The sequence below is a fragment of the Copidosoma floridanum genome, unplaced genomic scaffold, assembly GCF_036245765.1.
Source record: "Copidosoma floridanum isolate Cflo_tuat_1 unplaced genomic scaffold, Cflo_Japanese_pri ptg000020l, whole genome shotgun sequence".
Taxonomy (NCBI): Eukaryota; Metazoa; Arthropoda; class Insecta; order Hymenoptera; family Encyrtidae; genus Copidosoma; species Copidosoma floridanum.
The window spans coordinates 2,114,596-2,136,139 of NW_028321897.1; the positions used below are offsets into that span (position 1 = coordinate 2,114,596).

The 21,544-nt window shown below is 32.7% G+C and overlaps 3 protein-coding genes across 8 annotated transcripts in view; all 3 read left to right on the top strand.

Annotated features, from left to right (window-relative positions):
• Nucleotides 1–3,550, top strand: part of FAR1 (fatty acyl-CoA reductase 1) — a 55,174-nt gene extending 51,624 nt beyond the window's left edge. For all 3 annotated transcript variants that reach the window (XM_014356625.2, XM_014356626.2, XM_089593630.1), the window contains exon 6: nucleotides 2,626–3,550. In XM_014356625.2, the coding sequence (XP_014212111.2) occupies nucleotides 2,626–2,767 (142 nt within the window). In that variant the 3' untranslated portion in view covers nucleotides 2,768–3,550. The remainder of the gene's footprint in view (nucleotides 1–2,625) is intronic.
• Nucleotides 3,551–11,599: 8,049 nt separating this feature from the next.
• LOC106642016 (mitochondrial potassium channel) lies at nucleotides 11,600–13,247 on the top strand. 3 transcript variants are annotated; one of them, XM_089593879.1, is made up of 3 exons: nucleotides 11,600–11,645; nucleotides 12,020–12,244; nucleotides 12,349–13,247. In XM_089593879.1, exons 2-3 carry the CDS (start codon nucleotides 12,077–12,079, stop codon nucleotides 13,153–13,155), a joined length of 975 nt encoding a protein of 324 aa, XP_089450005.1. In that variant the 5' UTR covers nucleotides 11,600–11,645; nucleotides 12,020–12,076; the 3' UTR covers nucleotides 13,156–13,247. The 3 variants fall into 3 exon arrangements, with proteins under 3 accessions (XP_089450005.1, XP_089450006.1, XP_014212131.2); XM_089593880.1 differs by having other exon boundaries at nucleotides 11,635–11,649; XM_014356645.2 differs by lacking the exon at nucleotides 11,600–11,645 and adding an exon at nucleotides 11,819–11,940.
• Nucleotides 13,248–14,482: 1,235 nt separating this feature from the next.
• LOC106642027 (uncharacterized) overlaps nucleotides 14,483–21,544 on the top strand; it is a 28,474-nt gene continuing 21,412 nt past the window's right edge. The window contains exons 1-4 of one of the 2 annotated variants that reach the window (XM_014356658.3): nucleotides 14,483–14,695; nucleotides 15,582–15,706; nucleotides 17,804–18,065; nucleotides 18,182–18,214. In XM_014356658.3, coding sequence (XP_014212144.2) covers nucleotides 15,596–15,706; nucleotides 17,804–18,065; nucleotides 18,182–18,214 — 406 coding nt within the window. In that variant the 5' untranslated portion in view covers nucleotides 14,483–14,695; nucleotides 15,582–15,595. Of the gene's footprint in view, nucleotides 14,696–15,112; nucleotides 15,158–15,581; nucleotides 15,707–17,803; nucleotides 18,066–18,181; nucleotides 18,215–21,544 lie in introns of those variants that run through there. The other variant, XM_089593846.1, reaches the window with a different exon arrangement.

Sequence of the window (21,544 nt, forward strand, 5' to 3'; positions counted from 1 at the left end):
TAACCTACAAAGCTTTGTAGTCGTGCGTAGTGATTGGTGCGCAGCAATTGGGTCTAGGGCTTCAGCATGAAAACCTTATGGGAGAGACCCGCACAGTAATTGGGGGCGCAGCGACTGGTGCTAATTTTAAAACCATGCGCAGTAATACCAGCAAGTGATATCAGCACCAAAACAATTATTGAAATAAAAAATAAGTTACATAACAGAAAAATGTTTGTCGTTTTAATCGCATAAGATGCTGCAGATAAAGATTAAGTAAAACTGCTTCAATTTACATCGAAAAACATTGAGAAATGAGAAACTTAGTTCAGTCAAAAATTTCAGTGCACGGTAATTGGGTCATTTACCCCTACGATTTTTTTTCTTCCTTCGCTGAAAATGCGCCTTTTTTCCGTGATTTCAAGAATAAGAGTATTACTTCTCGGATGAAAATCGCATTCGTTGCTTAATGGGAAAATATTTTGGCATTATCTACATGAAAATTCCCTCCCTAACCGAAGATGGGGTGGTCAACACGTAGAGGATATCAAAATGCTTTCCTACGAGCAGTAAATAAGATTTTTTACCCGGGAGGGAATGTGGCACTTTACTCATTTAAAGTAGGGGAAAAAACGTAGTTTCGGTGGAGGTATGCAAAAAATATAATTTACACCACATCTATAGCAGTTAGGCTACGCGGGCGGTAACGTATTATATATACGCTCCACGGGCCAGTGGAGAACGATCCATTATACATTCATGCGTATTATACATGTATATGATAGTAAAGTTTTTCAGCTTTACTGATTTACTTTAAAATTATCAATTAAAAATAATAACTAAATTTAAAAAAAATTAAAAAATATGGTTTTTAAGAAAAAACGTTCTAGAAGTGAGCAAAAATATGTGTTTTGGCTTCTATTGTAGTGGCAGTAGATTCACATAATTTTTTAGATCGAACAAAGATCTGTTTTTCACTCACGCGTGGTTGAGTTTTAGTAACCCTTAATTTTATCACAGTATAAATTTTCAATTTCTTCGAGTAAATTGGTGAACGTTCTATCGTTTTCATTTAACAATGGTGTTTTATAAGCTCATAAAAAATTGAATGACTGAAGCTGATTTAAATTTTCTACGAGCTAAATATAGATGGCTACTATTTCTATAATCAGTTATTAGTTGTACTTGAAAAAAAACGTGCACTAACAAAGTTTGTGTCTTAAATTTCATTATGATTTGTGCTTTACTAATAAAATAGTATGGCGTGAATATGTATTTACATAAACTCTACTTAGGGATCGAAGCACTGGTGTACATTTTTTCAGTACTTATATATTTTTACGGTGTCATTGTCCAAAGACACTGAATGTTAATTGCTACAAAGCATCTTTTTAGCCAATAATGCATTTACAGTAAGGATATTAGCGTGAAAATTAAAAAAAATAAAATAAAATAATTGATTAAGTAATTTATTTTCTTGACTTATGTTTTTTTGATCTTATTATGGTCATCTGTTGTCGCTGGGTGACCCCCCTGGGTATATTTAGAGTATCTTAATCTTTTAAAATATTTTTTTTCGTATAAAGGTATAGCTAAAGGGTATATAAGCTCAAACACTTCGACTCTATTAAATGTATTTTTGTTTTGTTTTTATAATGGAGGTATTATTTTCGTCTTGTACTAATCTCTTGTGATCAAGTGTAATAAGCGATTCCAGTTGTAGTATGCTGTTTTTCAACTTACTACATTATAATTGGTTATTTTAAAATTTTTTAGAAATAATCTTGATAAATTTTTCTTAATTCGCATAATCATCTTTTCCTTTTCAAAATACTGATGGATCACGTGATAAAGTCTGTTTATTTGAGATTTGATTTATCTAGAATGATGACGTAGTTTGTTAATAGCAGGGAAATTCATGAGTACGAGTTGAAGTCATAAAAAAATAGTATCTATTGTAAGGTACAATAAAATAAATAATTTTTGTTAGAAAAAAATCCAATCGTTTTAACCAATCATCGTACTTGAAAAGTTAAGGAAAACGTTTCATCAAACTCCGGGGGTTGGCGCACTAAGCGCGCGAGTTCATGAAATTATCGATGCGTGAATAAACTCACTAGATTGTACATACAATATTCGGTTTGATACATATTTTATAGTATAAATTTGGATTCTGCTGACCTTTCTGTTTCATTTGAACCGAATAATAGTAGAATTGGGGTTCCCTTGAAAAACACATGTTTTTGCAAAAAATTTCTAAGAAACGTTTTTTTGTTTCAAATCAAACAAAGAAAAAATAGCAAGTTTTTCGATTCATTCATAAAAACTGACAAAAACAATGATACCCTACCATTCTGAGCTAAAGTTAAAAATTAAAATTAAAATCTCTCAATTTACATGAACCTAAATCGTAAGCACGTAACAAATTTTTCCAGAATACCTTCGCTGCCCCTTGTAATATGTATACTTATTGTCACAAGTTATCAATGTATAATAATTATTGTCGGTGATATATATACTGCCTGTAGATGTCACGAGTGACTGAATGACACACTAGTATCTTTCCATCTCCTAAACAAAATCCAACTCGTATACACTACAAAAACCCAATGGGTAATAACTCATGCCTCATTTGTCACATTGCAGATTGTACTGGCTGCACAAAGCGTTGCAGATAGCATCGGTGCTACTCGCGGTGCGGCTCCTTTTGTCGCACAGCACTTGGGCTCGCGGCGCTTGGTTTTCGCTCCTCTCGTTTGTTCTGCGCATGTGCCGCATGATTGTCTGACGACTCAGCTGCAGCAGCTCAGAAGACGATAGCACCAGCTCGCGTAGAAGCTCGATCGCAAATAATCATCAGCAGCAGAAAAATAGGATGCTCAAAAAAACAACCACCACCATCACCACAATAACCACGATTGCCATCACTACCAGCGTAAGGATAAACCTAAGACTCGTCCTGTGCGCCCAGGCGACCTGAGAGAGCTTTTACTCGACGTAGATCCAGGCCGCTTGCTCGCTCACCACTCGCTCTCTGTCTCGGAGACTCGCTGTGCTCGCTGCGCCGACATACCCTAATGATCGGATCGGTATGTCTAGCTGTTTGTATGTGTGTGTGCCTGTATGTGCGTGTCGGTCGGCGGCTCAGCCCCAGCAGCCAATGAACCCATCACGCAACTGGAACCCCACGACCCATACGGTAACCCTCAACCCCGAGTGTGCTAATCATACATATAATATACAATAACTAAAACATAGAGTTCAAGAGGATAATGAGTAATTAACATATATGATTAAATAAATAAAGATGACAAAAGCAACATAAAAAAAAAACAAAAAACAAAAAAAGGAAAAAATAGTAAAAAACATAAGCAAACTAAATAAATGAAAAAAACATGGTATACATGTAATATGTAATCGTAAAGGAATTGGATCGTCATGTTATATACATATTATATACATACGTCACGTAGGGGGCTTTTCGCGCACGCACATGCATGATACAGGATAACGGGTTACATCTCGCCGAGTAAAATATATATATATATATATATATATATATATATATATATATATATATATATATATATATATATGTATACTGAATCGCAAGCGCAGTGCTGCAGTCCCAAGCAAATTGTCTGTCTAACTGTTTGTCTGTCTGTCCGTCTGTCAGTGTAATAGTAAAGCAAAACGAATTGACAAAAAAAAAAAAAATAATAAAAATAAAAAAAAGAAAAAAAACAAGAGAGCGAGGAATGCAATATTTATTAATAGGACATTGAGTGCGTAAGGTAAGTGTGTGTGAGGGAGAACAAAAGTTTGATGAACAAGTGTACGAAAAAAACTTTTAAAATCATACGTACGTAAAGAGTGGTAACAGAAAAAATAAAATAAAAATAAAAATAAAAAAGTAAGTAGCTTCCAGTACCAAAAATCCATAAGAAATAAAAAAAAAAAAAAAAAAAAAAACGTCAAAAAAAAAGAATATTGCAAATATGCTTAAAGGAGTAATAAAACAATAAATAACAAGTAACAAGTAAAAAAAAGACGTCGAAAAGCTTTGTAGTGCATTTTTTGTAGCATGTCATTGTTAAGAGAAAAACAATAATAAAGTAATAAACAAGTATGAAAAAAAAAAGAAAATATTTGAATTGACAAAAGTCGATGCGAGCGAAAGCTGTAGAATAGCGTGGCGTCCAATACGGGGATTTATCGAGTGATAAAGTAATACGAGGATGTGTAGAAGGAGCCTTAGATATTTCGCGCTTCCGACATACATTGCGACCCTCACATACAAACATAAGCATATTTATGTGTATTATAGGATGTACGTTATTTCTTAATTTTTCTTACCGCCAACCAACAACTCTTTTGAAGCCTAAAACTAAGATCTCTGATTTGCTAAACTCGTAATATTTATCTTACGGCTGCTCCCCACTTAATATACATCGGGCATGGTTCCAGATTTTTTGTTACGTATACATTTTTAAAACGTTTTTAAACGATTGAATTATGTTGAAAACTACTAAAACGATGAATTGATTTAAAAAAAAGTAATAATAATAATATCAACAATAATTAATAAGTAAATACGAGAAAAATCGACTTTCCATAGTTTTTTTAGGCTATTGGAAAGTTTTTTTTCTCCATACTTGTATGTTTGGCAAAAAAAATCTGAAAAAATGTTATAGTAGTGTACAAAAACTAAAGAGTTAAAAAATAAAACAAGGGACACATCCATACAACTCTACGTTTGATGTTATTTAAATGGAAAAAAATTGAAAATCAATTTATTCTAAGGAACACGGGGCAGTTTAGAAATTATGGATTTTGTAAGGCAGTGTTATAAACTGTAGAAGTATTTTTAGAAGTGGTTTAATTAAACAAAATTTCAGCCAATGGTCACCCTATCATACATATAAACGTGCAATAACCACATACACAAATGAACCTATGTACACGTGTAACCCTAAGATATTAAAGAAAAAAAAAAGAAAGGAAGTTTAACAGACACAACTCCCCATGCTTCACTCTCCTTACACTGATACAAGTATGGACAATGTGGAAAATAGAAGCTTTACTATAATCGATGGGTCGAGCATGAAACTGCATTTAAGCAGAATGGTAAAATAATTAATACGGTAATGTAAAGATATACTTACGAAACATAAAAAGGAAGATGGAAAATAATACATGAATAACCGTAACGTTGCACCAGGTCAATTTTTTATAACGACGCTTGTAAAACGCGAGGCGATATATTATTATTATTATCATCATTATTACTATTAATAAAATCATTAAAATTATCATTGTTGTTGTTGTTATAATTATCATTAATAATATTATTATTATAAAATCAATGCACTGGAGACCACGTGAAACATCCACATGACATACTTTTTTCATACGTGAAAAAATTATAACGGTGACTGGAAACAAGAAAAAAGAGAGCATGAAAAAGGCAAAGAAAGAAAAAAGGAGAGATGTAACGAAACAGTAAACGAATAACGTTTAAATAATATGAATAAGGAAAAAAGCGCACGCACGACGCGATGGTTCATTATATACGTAAGTAAAAAAAATAAAATTAAAAAAAATAGCGTCGTGCCCCTTGGGTATTGCCGGTATCTGACATCCTTAATATATTATTACAAGTACACTTGTGCGCCGTGACGTAAGATACCTAGACGGATACTTTTTGTTACGTCCGATCAAGTGAATATGTTCGAACGAACAACAATATAAAAAAATAAAAAAAACAAAATAAAGAAAATGAGCAGAGTGAGAAAAAAAGAGACGATAAGGTTGCTCGATCGTTTTCGGTATTTTCATCCGAGCGGGGCAGAGGGGACAGTGCCACGTGTTTGTTCGAACGGATGAGTCAGTTGATTATTGATTAAATTTTTTAATGTAAATTTTAGCGCAGGTGAGAGATTATTTATTGAGTGATAGCAAGGGACAAAATATTACTCAATTGAAAGGAGAAACCACGAACAGGTACAACTGTGTGGCATGATGTGGGCGTCGTCGTTCTCTTTTGCATTTCCTCGTGTGGGATAACAATAAAAGACATAAGTAATTTTTGGTGTGCGTTGAAATACGTGATATTTCTATATCGTCTACTTGAGCTTTGTTGCAAAATGTACTTATAAATATTTATGTACGTATACATTTACCGTAGCGTTAAGTATTGATTTTCAAAGTAATTTAAAATCCTAGAATTAATAATATATACATACATATAAAATCATTCCTTTAAATTAAAAATCGAGTTATTCCTATATTGCGTATTATCATTGCCAAACGGATTATTGATGGAAAGTGGTATCTTTGCTGTAATTTTTCCAGGTAAATTTTTTTGAAATCATGTAAATAATCATAAGATAAAAAAAAATAAATAAATTACAAGCAGATGAAAAACATTATTAACAATTATTCAAAATCCTCTAAGCCACGGGATCTAATTTGCTGATCAAACCACTGGTATAACTCTGATGCTTACTTACTGACGCTTCGAACACGTGCCGATTCTCACGTAGCCGATATAAAAAAATCTATCTGTAAAAAAAAATGTACACTTGAATCTGATATAAAATTCATCACAGTTGGAAACTAAAAATTCTTAATTTTTGTCTTTGTCGCCAAACGCCTCTACGTATCTTACAGAACGTTATCATTACAATTAATAACATATTTATCACACATTGTTGGCGAAATCTTGTTATTAGGTGTATCCGTGTCATCTCACCTTGAGTTTCTCATCAGTCGCGTCTTGAATCAATAACGAAGGCAGTGGCATTACGCGCGTAAATAGTTTGTTATATTGTATCGTTGTTGAGCACGCGTATGCCCGAGTGATTGTATTTACATTTCATCCCCTTGGCCCATACCTTCGTTCTCCTCCGAATACAATAAAAAGATTTTTTGATTAAATCGCGCCTAGCCGGTAACTGTTATTCATCGCGAGATTCGTATATTACGCAACGTACGTGTGAAAAGGTCTCGCTTGTGTGCAGCGGCTGCGAGGAGATGGAAAATATTTTACTTGTTGAAGGAGGCACTGACAATGATTAGTTGAAAATTGTGTAAATATAATGCGATGCTAACATTTTGCGAAACTCTCGAGCGATTCGTTTGGCGAAATCCAGAGTTAAGGGAAAAAAAAAAGCTTACTGATTGTCATCTTAACGATATTTGCGAGACCTCCGAGGAATAAAGGATGAGGTGGATGAATCCAAAAGGATAATAGAGTGACAAATAAACATTGCATGTGCTGTAACACTGACACGCGTCGCCTGTAATAACTTGCAGAGATCGGCACGTCTAAATATTTCAGCCAAGACGTTATTCCGTTATTTCATTGTACGTCGGTTTATTATAATATAAAAATGCATAATATAATATATTATTACACTTCAAAGCTTGTAAATAATAGACATACTATGATTTGAAGGGAAGAGGGACAACAATTTTTCTAAATGAAGAAAATGAGAAAAACAAAACGACGTCATCAGCAAGTTTTAATGATGAACTTAACGCGACATAAATTTGTACAAAATATTATACAGATTTAATAAATATTTAATAAATATCCGCTAAGAATAGAGACTGTTGAAACTTATTGAAAGGAAAATAAAAGTAAAATAATGATGAAGTATTTTATCGTAATTGCAGTATCGTATTCGCCGTTTCATGATATTAAAACAAAAATGTAGAAAATGAAATAAGATTAAAAAAAGGAAAAAAACAAATAAATAAATAAATAAATAAATAAAGTAACAAAATGCAGATTTTTAACTGTTTGCCAAATTACGAGATAACGTAAAAATGAGAAGAAAAAAAAAGTGTAAAACTTAGCGATTCCTTTTTATAATTTTAGGGCTGGTAATGTTTTTTAATTTGTTAAAATAGAGCGTGTACGAAGAATAAAAGTAAAACTTAGGTAGTTTATACATGGAATAATTTTTATAAAGCGAACGAAGGTCTGCAGGCTTTGTATACCTATAACACGTGAAAGGGTTACCAACAATTGTTTCCTTTGTTCTTAATTCCCTAGATTAAGTTTCGTTTACATTGTTATCATTGTTGTATTGACGATTAGTGCATATATATTAATGCAATTACCACATAGCCGATGTAAATCGTTGTTGTACGGAAAAATGGAACTGGTGAGAACGAGTTTCGAACGATGCCGTTCTTCGCAAAATATTTAGACGGGTCCAACTCTACTTGTATGCGAAATTAGCTTTTCCCTCCCTTTGGGGTGAAAAAATCGACGAGATTCAAAGAGAAAACACGAGGAAGATAACAAAAGACAGAATATCAACGTCATTCCAGTTATTGTTTGGTGCGAGGGATTTAATGAAGCATAATCGAAATGAGATTTTATAAAAAAAAAAAAAAAAAGAGACTTTGCCTGAGCTCTCGAACGTTAAGTGGATACAAATATATGTACAACAAGAAAAGAATAAAATGATTTTAGGGAAACGCCATGCGCACGCGGTAACGTATATCAATAAGTGCACGCGCGGGTTGCATTGGTAAAGAGTTTTTGGTTATTACGACTTGAAGACAGCCTTGAGGGCTGGGAGGCCAAAGCTTGGGTGCAGTTTTGAAACTGTCAACGCTGCGGTTGCAGTGGTATAGCAGCGGCATCAGCAGCTTCGGACGGAATGAGGATAATAGGCAAACGAAAAAATAAAACAGGATGCAATGTAAAGAAATACGATTAGACTTTTATTCACTACTTGTTCTTTATAATAATAACTTTTAAGCAATTGTTGATTTTGTCATTCATCATAGTGATTTTTATTATTATTATTATTATTATTATTATTATTATTATTATTACTATTATAATTACATGTTTCTTTGAGGAATGAACATTTTATGTGTAGGTGAATACATGTATCAACGTATGTTTATACATTATTGTTTTATGATTGTAAACATGGTTTTTTTTTGTTCAGCGAGTTACATGAGAATTATTTTGGTTTTTTATGTATTTATTTAATTGTGGAAATTTATTATGAATAAAGAGTAAACATACAATATCATGATGTTTTTATTGAACCTATAAACCATATAACTTTGGATAAAGTAATGCTTTATCTCATTTCTGTCATCTTGATTGTAGCAACTAATTTATTGTTATTTCTATGTATGATCTTGTTCATGTTGTTGCTCTTGAATTGGTGTTTCTATATAGGTGATGTTATTTAACTTCAATTAAAGTGATTTTTTTACATCTAGTATTTTCACTTCAGTTATGCTTTAGCCTGCGATTCAAGTAATATGTGTTTATTTTTGAAATTTCATGTTTTCTTTAAGTATATCGATTATGAAATTCCTAAATGTTAACGGCTCGTATTTATTGTTTCATCATCGCGTTTTAGCTTTTATGGCCTAATAAGTACATGTAAAATATTTTTTACCAAGTATTTACTGCTTACATTTTAGTCCCTCGGACACTCTCTGGGTGTAAATCCTTTTTTAATGTTGTTCATGGTTATTAAAAAATTCATGAAGTAAAATTAGCACGGATTCTTTAAAACTGTGATATAGCGAAGCGTAAACAATTTTAGATTGTTTGGGTCTCACACAATTAAAAAACAAATTTATTTGAATTTGTAGTACTGAATTCCGGAAATCCCATTATTATTAAAATAATGTAAAAAAAAAATTATTTTACAGCAAATATTTATAAAATATAAACAAAGAAGTCGAAAAGAACCAACGATTTAAGCCCCAATTATTACAACATAATATATGTTCTTTTTACTTTACCCTCCAATCTCTAGTGACGAAACATTTGTTAATTAAAGTGTGATGTATAAGAATTCTAAAATGAAATACAGTTTGATTACATATTTTTATTATCAAATAAAGGTTTTAGTATCTAAAAAATCTAAAAATTTTATTCAAAAATTAATTTTCAATATGGATACATCAAAATAGAACGTAAGTATAGTAATAAAAAATAAACTCGAAGTGAAATGCAGTTATTCGTGAAAGTATATTAAAATGACACATCAAAAAAAATGTTTATGCTGAACTTTTTTTTTCAATAAAAATGATCACAAAATATTTAATTTTGATTATTTTCAATATGTTTGGTAATTCTAGTGTGTCTTAGCATGTATAATCGTCAGTACATGAATAATTAATAGTTTTATTATAAAAATTTCTAGTAAATATTTAATGTATAAAATAATTTTTCACCAATTTAATTTGTTGGTTTAGTTAGCACTTTAATTTTTTCGAATATTACTTGTATTACGTACTTATTTATGTTGAACTGTATTATATAATTATCATCTTAAATCCAAGCATTTTGTTTTTGCTATTTGATAGAAAAAATATTACATTCAAAATAATTTTAAGAAAAAATTATTACATACAACCAAGACTTATTCTTAAAAAATACTCACTTTTTCAGGTTTATTATTTTAGAGTATGAGTACTTGAATTATTTTTGATATTCCTTCTGAAAGCATTATTTCTACAAATTTTCCAACCCATATTAAATGAACTTTATTAGTATTTCTCTTAATTATGTGTTATTAAATATCGACACAAATGTGTTTGCTGAATTTTCTTGAACAAATTACACAACTGTTAAATTACCATTGGTATTTACTTTTTTATGACTTTTGTAATGTTTTTTGTATTTTATTATGATAGTACATACATACCATTCAAAAAATATATGTTTATATATTGTTTTAGTAAATTTTCAATTATTTCTTATCACCAGGAAATGAAGCAGCAAAAATTAAGTTAACTTTTATCCTAAGGAGAAATTTTAATCGTTTTAAATATATTATTGAATTACAACCAAGAATGTTATAAATTACGAGTATCAGCGATTTTTCCAACTTAAAAAAAACAAATTTATTATTATCTAGGAACACGAGTATGTTTTTTTACGACAAATGCTTTTCGTTGTTTTAAACAAATATTTTGTTAGAGTAAGAAAATTTCAAAGAGCAATAGTGGCTCAATTGGTTAGAAGCCAATTGAATATACAGCTTTTCTAGTGCGGAGCGAGGGTTCGATTCTCAGTCAAGTCAACTTTTCAAAAGATGAGTCTGCATGGCTGGAGTATGGTCTTGAGCTCCCAAGATTGGCTGCAGAAAAAAAAAATAAAAAAAAAAAAATACATATATATATAAACGTAGTGCTGTTTCATCAGAAGACTATTTTTAACGTTTAAAAAACGCACATATTTTGCATAAAATATATTCATGACGTTAAATAAAATGTCTATTGTTAGGAAAATATGTGATTTAAAGAAAGATGTAATTTACGGAAAACCGTTATATATTCATTAATTGCGTTGAGCCGCTAACTATAAAAGCAACTGTTGGTCAATTCTCGCGTACTTGTTTTACCTACACTTTACTTCCTTACCTACCTAAGATAAGTAACAAAAATATTTTTTTTCTTACAAAAAATACACATAAATATTTTTTTCAAGGCATGTATGTTATTATTAAAATAATTAATATACAATTAACTTAAGCAGCTTGTAGTCACGTTCACTGTGTGATGTACTTATAATACTATAATTTGAACAAGCGCCACTGGCGCCACAGAGAAATAGAGTAAGGTGGTACTAGGTAGTAAAAGTTGTCCACAAAGTATATACACAGGACCATGTGGGTATACACTACTTATTTATTTTTCTCTAAACATTTATTAACAGCCTCTAACAATCATTGCAAAAAAAACGCCTCGCAAAGTATTGGATTAAATAATTTCAAAGAATTGTATAACATAAATTACCATTAAATGAAAAAAAGTTATCAAAAAATATTTTACCATTGATCGATTGGCTCTCTTACCTGCATAGTGTCAGATTTATTGATAATCCATCAGTTTAACTGCATTCTATGACACATTTTATACTGTTATTAGACCATTAGGTTCAACTATTTTAAACTTAAAAATGATGTAGGATTCATGTTTAAGTTTGACTCTCTGCATTGAATCAGTAGAGTATTATTGAAAACAGAGGTATAATTTTATACAGGTGATTCTACACTCACTACATGTGTGACTTGGTGCTCATATAGTCCAGCAATGTTAGATGGCAGGAAATTCCAGAAGGGTCTTTAAATCTTTAAAGGATCAAATGCATAAATCATCTTTACTGCATGATGCAACTACTGCAATTGGAAATGCAACTGAAAGGGCTCAAGAGAGGATGACTCATCTTCAAAATGTAGTCGCTAATATGTATGAAAACGCTTTTCAGGTGAGTTTTTTCCTGATTGTTTAATGTAATTAGATTACCGAGCACAGAACCATACAAACTTTGAGTATATTGTAGTAGTATATTTGTATAATTTTTTCTTTTAGCAAGTCAAAAGCTCCGCCATCGCTAAAGATTTGAATAACTCTACCTTACAACATCCTCCTTTGCCCAAGTACCTTGTTAATTATTGGCAATGGTACCAGCAGCTGACAGGGATGGACAAAGTCGAAATTGCCAAAGAGCAAGTTATAACTTTTCAAGAGAGATTATTCAAGTGCCAAGATCAAAGGAGACTTTTGACACACCAAGCTAATTCCATTAGTGAAAAGTTGAAGGAAATATACAGCGAGCTTATACAAACGAAACGTGATGATTCCAAATATGTCCAACTAACTATCTTAGAAAACAAGTGTTTGCAAGGTGAGATTCGAATAAGAGATCAGTTGCAGTTATTGGAAAATGAAGAACGTGATCATTTCACGCAATTGACAACAGCGATCAAGGAGTACCACGATAGTCAAGCAATGAATGCCCAAAAATATAAATACCTCTCAATTTTAGCGTCAGCATTTTTAGCAATAGTTTCTTTGACTGGCTCCATGTTTTACAACAATAAAAGAATAGCAGATGTCAGAAATGTTATTTCTAGATCACAAGTCTCCATAGAAAGAAACTTGGATGAAAAATTTTCAGAAATCATTAACAGGATCAATATCCAAGAAAATACTATAAAAGTAGCTCTTGAAGTCAAAAAAGTAGAGACAGTTGACACTTTGCAAGAAAATGTATGGGACAAGAATGAGAGCGTAGGAGATCATTTACCACAAGAAATAGACAAAGTGAAGCAAACTGTGTACTATTTTGGAATTGCAGTTTGTGCACTGTATTTTCTACAAGTTTTGAGAAGCTAGAATTACAACCCAATTTTTGGTAAAATAAAAAAAAAAAAATTTGGCGTAGTTTTTAATTAATTATGTATTATGTGTTTCTACTCTCATTTTTAAAGGTTTATAAAAAGTTATCAATAATCCATGCCTTGTTTTGTCTTTAAGGGTTTTGAACAATATGTTTTATTACTGGGCAACATAATGGTCAAAGGGGATAGACATCTTTGCCAAGGTAAATGGTCACAGCATCAAAAAATATCCCAACCCTTCGAGATAATATTATACCTATTATACATTTTGTAAAACCATGACGTCTCAAAACCGCACGACTTTGCGAGATATCGCAAGTCATGATAAAGCCTAAAATTGTACACAGTATCGCGATTACGTACCTCAGCTCGAAAGTAAAGTAGAAAATACAGAAACACACACATCCTTTATGTCAGGGCCTTATGCCCTTATCACAAATAAGTATCACGATTTGCGATGTATCGAAAAGTCAGTGTAATATGATGTAAACCTAACCAATCAAACACTGAACTGTATCGCAATGACGTCTCAAAACTGCACCAACTGCGAGACATGGATACCATTTCGTGGTAAAGCTGACTGCTTATGCTCCCAAATATGCATGATGTAGCTAAGGTAATGTGACAGTAAACTCTCTAACTCGATTTCGTATCGGGATTTAAACTTTGCCGGAGTAGTGTAGGCTCTTGAGGTCAAAATTCAATATCAAAGGATTGAATCAGACCGGAAGCCCCAGGGGCCTAATAAATTAATTGTTCTGACTGAGAATCAGAGGACTTTTTTATCCCAGTGTCAGTTTTGTCACTGTTTCACAAGTTAATGAACTATGGCCCGAGGCCTTTTTCATTTTTTGATAAGTACTCGACGTTGATTTTCATCGGGCCGTTTCGTCGTTGATTAAATGTAAAGCGGGTGCGTCAGAGGCGAAATCTGGCCCCGATCCGTGCCATATAAGAAGGGCCACTTATTGGTGCGGGGGCAAGGCACAAGCGAACAGCAGAGAAAGAGAGAGTACCATTTATCGATTGCCGAGAGCGTATACGAGCGCCACGTTGCCCCGTGCCATAAAATTCATACCGAGAGATAATACAGAGCCGTATCGCCGCCTCTACTTTTGTTTCTCTTGCTATCTCTCTCTCTCTCTCTCTCATACCGCCTGATATTATATCCACCGCGTGCGAGAGCCTCCCACTTGTGCCACCTCCGGAGAATCCCGTGACCCGTTTTTCCTCTCAGTATTTCACCCGTCCGTCCATCCGCGGCGCTGCGGCCGCCCCAGCCCAGCCGCTCGGCTGCAACGTAGTCTGCGGCCATTTTTAGCCATTTCGTCTGGTCGCTCGTGTACGTTCCAACTTCTGTGCGCACCGTATGTATACGCGTTTCCCTTGTGCTCCTGCAGCCGAACTTTGGCTTCGACAAATTTCGTCGTTGCGTGCGTGGCCATACGCACTTTTGGTCCTTTTTTGTTGCTGATATATTATATCGCCGCAGAGGCACTTTCCCTCCGGATACGTATCGCCGATTGAACTAACAGGTACGTCATGTCAGATACCTTGTTTTTACATTGAGAACTTGGTAAAAGTGCGCGTCCGTGTATATATATATATACATTGTGTACGAATTGCCTGCAGTATAACAACGCGGTGAGTGTTGTCCCCTGTGGTTTGCTCGGAGACCGGGCCGACCTCGGTTGGTTATTTTATTTTTTTTTTTTTTTTTTCTACCGATGTTCCAATGGTACCTTTCTCTCTTGAGACTCCACGTCGGAGTCTCTCTTGCACGTGGCCTTTGGAAACCAAATGTATTTTCGAGTGCGAGCCTTTTTTTTGTATGACGTTTTTAATAAGCGTAACTTTAGTGCGATATTCAACAGAAAAATGGCTCTTTGCAACGTGTCAAAATATACGGATAAACGAACGGTTAAGTGAAGCGAATGATCATCCAAAAACAGATATGATCGTTATTGATGGATTTTTTCCGATCAATATTCCATTACGTATGTGTTTCTTTTTTTTTTTTTTCCATGGTTTGCAAACAAAACGTTTTTTAAATGATATCGCATTGTATATCAGTTTTTACAAGTAATATGAAACATCAATGTACAATTTCGCAATGTCCCTTCGATGTAAACGTGGTTAATTCAACGTTTTTCAAAAATAGATATGATAAAGCAATGAATTATACCCGTACGAGAGAATAACGTTGAACGCGATTACTAATATTAATAATTATAAGAATCGTGTATCGCGTACACGTGATTTCTTTTGCTGATATATTTTATTCATTGCCTCAAATAGTGAAAAGAAGGCTCAAGTGCGTGTCGATGGCACGTCGTGTGTATACGTAACAGTGTATAGTTTTAACAAAGTCCACTTAATACCAACAACAAACGTTTCTCAAAATATGCTGATTTTTGTTAGTGGAATTCGAGGACATGATGGAGGATTTTCGGCAGCCCGGGAAAGTCGGAAGACCGAAGAAAAAGCCGAAATTCGATATGAAACCTTTGCAGTTGAAAGAAGAAATCCTGGACGACGAACCGGAGGTATAAACTTTTATTACTCCATTGTGTCAAATGAGTTGCTTCTTGCGCGTGTTCTCATTGACACGGCTTTTCGGGTTTTCTTGCGCTGCGTCATTTTATTTTCTATTAACATGTAACCTTCAATTTGCTGTTAGTATTAATAAATAACGTATTTCTTACTTAACTTGATACATGTTTCATTGCCATGACTAAATAAAAATAAAATATGCGCCGAAGACATTCAATTAACAATGCAACAATCAGTAAGTTCGAAAGGATGGAAAAACTCTTGAATTCAACTGTAGACTCAAGATTATGTCAGAGGGTTTCTACAGATCTGGGAAAAACAGCACTGCTGAAAAAAATTAACTGATTTCTCATGACACATGATATTGCCACGCTGATTTTCTGATAGTAACATTTTAACTGTTTCCACCTTTAAATAATCAATTTTATTATCAACAAACATTATGGTACTCGTGAAATAAATAAGTTGTTTAAAAAAACTACGTACAACCGATGTTTGCTTGAAAAAATACAAGTATAGTACCACCAGTGCCAAAGAGTAGAAGTCCTGCATGCAAAGAATTACCAATTGTAATCATAAATATTATGCATTTCGGAAAATTGTTAAACGATTAGGGCACGCGAACAGTGTCCAATGTGCCCCGATGATAAAATTTATTATTAAAATTTGGAAACAAACAAAAAAAAAATATGTCCGAAAATTTAGCTGACAATTTAGCATGAGAAATCAACTGCTTTTTTTAGCAGTAAAGTAACCAGGGGATTCTCAGAATTTTTTTTTTTGCACAAAGTAAATGGGAAAAACTTCGAGAATCAACAGAGATCCTAGATAAGTTTTGGGTCCATTCGCATATGAATAAACGAGACACAAGCATAGACGATTTTGTTATTTAATACTCTGTTTTATACATTTGACTGATAATATTAATTTGGATTATTTGCATTATTCATAAATTCAATAAGATTAAAAGTTTTATGGAATTTAAAAAAAAAAAAAAAAATTAAAGAACTCGACCACTGTTTATTAATTAGTTTATTGTCACTACTTCTTATACAACTTAAAATTGTTATATGTATCATATTTTTTAAATTATCATTCACTGTATTTGGTGGCCCAGTTTGGTGAAAATATTGATTATCAACCCAATTAGCCAAAAACCTTCAATTTTTTTGGATATAACAACTAAACGTTGAGAAACTATACATCTCATTATTATAACTATTAAATGTTCTTGAACAGTAAAAATTCAAAGAATTTCGTACAATTATAGTACAAATTAATGCTATCTTGCAAAATTTTATTAGAAATGTAATAAAAAAAAAATTTTTTTTTTAAAGGAAAAAACCTAGAATATTTTCTGGTATCTAGAATATTAATGGTAAGAAACTATCAATATACAACAAAAAGAGAAATTGACAGATCTTGAAAAAAAATCTATATATAATATGTGTGGTACTCTTGTACTTAACATTTTTATGTAAATGTTTAAAAACTCTTTACACATATTTACATTAAAAAAATAAAAAATTCGCTGCTACTTTCTGATAATCTATCTGACGGACCAAATATAATTTTTCATGTAAGATATAATACTTTTAAAACGCATGATTGTTTTTGTTTTATCCCTTTAACGTGAAAACATTTTCAAAAGCTTTATATTTCAAATGTTACTCTTTCACTTATCCGTCCAAGGCAATTTTTCAAGTTTTCACTACACACTTTCACATTTAAATATCGGTTCTACCGAAACGATAAGACGAAAATGTCGTGACTCCTTTCCAAGTGTTATCATTGACGTTTATATTCAGTAAACTTGTGACGTTTGATACTTTACAGATACCAACGATTACTCAATTGCTTTGACAATGTAATCGCGCCGATACCAACCAATTATTAATACTATAATACAGCAAAACCAACGTTGTCCTTGACTTCAGATCCATTATTTGTTGTAAATCTGTAAACAAAATTTTCCAACAAAATCTTTCAAGTTCAGAAAACGAAATACCGAAAGGAGCAACAATCTAATTTTCCTTAACTTCATAAAATCAAACACACCGATGAAATATCCATCACGTGATTCACTTCAGGTGGTATTGTCCAACAAAGGCGGTCCTAAGCTCATCCATCGAGGTTTCATGTACACGTTGCACAAACGCCAGCCGACGAGCATCCGGTGGCGTTGCGTCCTGCGCACCCAGCACTGCAAGGGTAGCCTACTCACCGACACCTCGTGCAAACAACCGTACGTGCGTACCTGCCACAGCCACCCACCCGATCTGATTGCCGCGGAAAACGCCCGCCAACGCTGTGCCGCTCTCGGTCTCTCCATCGAGCTTTTCTTCAGCGAAGGTATGATACATCGTCATTGTCACACAATGGCCCAACTGCAATCGTTTTGTCTCTTACATATAATTATTTGAGCCGACAAATAATTCTTACCCTCCTGTACTTTTTTTTATTTCCAGATGGGACGCTCATAGATCCAGTGAGAAAAGACCGTGAGTACTGTAAAAAAATGCCATTTTTATCGATATCTCAACTAGTTTTACTTTCATTTTTAAATCTAAGTAAAATGAAGTCTTGGCAATGAGCAATCACCCCGCTGTTCTATAGTGCGATTGAGTTTATTGGCAACAGGCATTACAGGTCTCACCAATGTCCAATTATAATTTCTCATAATCTTATTGCTGGTATATATTATAATACTCTCACTGAATTTCCGTTTAGTCAGTTAAAATACCAAATTTTTACATTTTAGATCAGTGAATGAAAGTTTGTTTCGACAACTTTTTAAACATTTTTTTACTGTTTTTTGTCAATTCGTAAGGTCTTTCAACTATTTTTCAAATGGTCTGATACTTTTATATCAATACTCTTTCATTAGAACTACGGAAAAATGATTTAATTGATGTGCCATTTTATTTAATCTCAGTCAGACTGGAATTATTATTTTTGGTCTGCAATTTAGTTCCGAAAATCTGGAATTGAGTTCTAGCAGCCATTGTGTATTTGGAATAACTTGATACGACTTACCTTCGTCTTATATTTTCATTTGATGGCCATATCAAAGGGGTTATAATAAAAAAGGTCATCTGCCATTTTGTGACGTAACGATTACAACGGAAAAGTCAGTGTATTAGATTTTTATGAAAAAAAGAGTAAAAACTCATGAAATGCGACCTTTTCAAAAGGTTTTTTAAAACTGTAACGTCAAATGTGACTGTTGTAAAACGTTTTCCGAAAAGGGGTGAAATCTTATTAGAAAATCGAACTAATGCCAGTTAAATTATGCTGTAAATAATTTTTCCCGATTCTTTTCTAAAAAAGTAGTGAGAACTGCACCGATACTTGCCAATCTGAAATATATTATGCTTATCGTTAAAGCGCAAAAAAACTTTGATTTTGTTTGAACATATAATTTTGCTACTATAATTTATAAGCACGATAAACTTGGCAAAGAATTATTGTGGATCCCGTTACTTTTCTTTAAATTAACGGAACAAAAACTGGCATTACATTCTTTAACCTTTCAAAAAGTCTTGAAAACCAAAGGCGTGTGTAAGATCACATGTTCGGGATGTGGTGGAAAAATCGATTGCAAGATTTGTCCCGGTTAGTCAGACAGCAAAGAAATTACATAAAATCTTGCAAAGTATGCAATGGCCACATGGACTTGATTGGATCTCGAATAAATGTCCAACTCATGCATGCAACATCAGCTCCTGCTCAAAACCACACTATATTACCATCAATATTCAACAACGTCAGTTTCTAAAGTTATCGCGTAAAAAGTGATTTTTTTTTCAGTGTAAAACTGAGAAGGTAAGTACTGAAATTTTTTTACTATTGAGTACTCATGTGAAAACAAATTGATTTACTGTAAATTAGCCCAGCTAGAAGATTACTTGATTTACAATTGTAAAACACATACGATTATTCTGTACTCATGAAAATTTTTTACCGTTGTGAGCTCATAAAGCACTTTGATGGAGAAATTCTACCTGAAAATTATTTTTTACGTCGATGTAATGATTTCACTTACATCTTTCATTGAGATATTGTAATGATATTGTATTCGCACGCGCTAAAAGTATAATCCATACATTATACTTTGATTGTTAGTTGTAAGTTGTAACTGTAAAATTATGAACCGTCTTGAGTCTTCCAGATGTAAGCACTTCAGCACACAAAAACATGCCACAGCATTTAAGTATCCAAAATATGTATTCATTTATGATACAATACTGGAAAATTAGACGTAAAATAAATATTACGTTTGGTTGAAAATAGTACATGAAAAAGTGTTGAAAAAAATTAATGTAAAACTCAAGGGTCGATTAAATTTTTTATTTTCTGAAACATTGAGGATATACTGTCGAGATCGAAAAATGTGTTGATGGAATTTATTTTCATGCTCAACAGTCATTAAATTAAGAGAGACGCGATAATATGCTCTTTGTTAAGAGTATCTAACGTCAGTTTGGAGTTGAAGAACATTAACGAAGTTGTAAAAAAAAAAAAAAAAAAAAAAAAAAAAAAAAAAAAAAAAAAAAAAAAAAACCTCCTGACGTATATAAATGGATGCGAAGGAATATTTATTCCGGCTGTTTTTTACCATGTATTACTGAAAGGTGTAGTGCTTAAGGTTTGTTTCATACGTATGTTACTCTGATTGTTAATAATTGTGTTTAAACTGGTTAAATGTTGATAATTTATTTTTTTTACGGTATTATACTCCTCTTGTCGTTGGTTTATTGGGTTATTTACGGCAAAAACAAAAAAAAATTTTTTTCGGATTTTTGTTGGGCTCCAACGTTTGAAACTTCAAACACATATTCACCATTCCATTGCAACGATTCGCAAGAAATATTTATTATTCAAACTTAAAATTTTACATAATCATCTTAAAAATTCGATGTTGTTTTATTATTCACTTGTGACGTATAGAGAAGAGTAGAGTTTTTGAAAGGTAATCAGATAGTTTAGGCCAAAGAAGAATTAGAAGGGGTCAGATACTTAAAAAAGAAGACTTACAGTGACATTTTAAAAAGCTCCTTGGGGTGAAAGATGTGGTTACTACAGGAGGAAAAAGAAAGCCAACAGAAAGTACCAATGTACGAAGTGCCAAAGCCAAAAGTGTTATAAGAATAACAGAATTCAATTTCGATATTATACCATTATCAGATCACATCCAACTGACTATTAATGTCAATATACTAACTTTGAATTTAAACTAATGTTTTTCGATACCAAGTGTATTATAACAACATAATAGACAAAACTGGTCCGTACAAAAGGTGTATTTTTAGAAGATCTATACTTGTTCTGTTAAACATTTTGTTAAAAAATGTGACATACAAATAATAGACGGTGTAAAATAATATGTTGGCTATATTGAAACGATTTTTGTCGATTAAATCGTCAATAAGGCACTTAAAAGAAAAATTTACTGCACAAAAAAGTTTGATTTTGATGAGCTCTACAACCTTTACCTTCAACATTTTGTTGTAGAATTGGAATTTATTGCTGTAACAGGCAAAAAACGGTTTTTTCGCTGTTTTCATACCTATTTTGCTGTACAAAGCGTCTGCATTGCACGACAGAGTAAAATGTATTAAACAAAAAAGCTAGATCTGTAACTCACTCTATGAATGCAAACGTGTAAAATGTATGTTAAAAAAGTTATTACTGCGAGAAACTGTTTTTATTTTTTGTCTCAGAGCGCTGCACTGAAAATGCTCTCAAAATTTTTCCTTTTAATGAAACTTGTCCAAGTGTAAACCATCAGCTTAGACATCCAAATCAAAGTTACGCAAAAAATTTTAGCC

What these genes read in the sequence shown, in the direction of transcription:
- LOC106642016 (XM_089593879.1), top strand. Translation starts at nt 12,077, where the DNA reads ATGGCAGGAAATTCCAGAAGGGTCTTTAAATCTTTAAAGGATCAAATG. An exon ending in TGTATGAAAACGCTTTTCAG is followed by an intron (nt 12,245 to 12,348) that starts GTGAGTTTTTTC and finishes TTTTTCTTTTAG; the next exon opens with CAAGTCAAAAGCTCCGCCAT.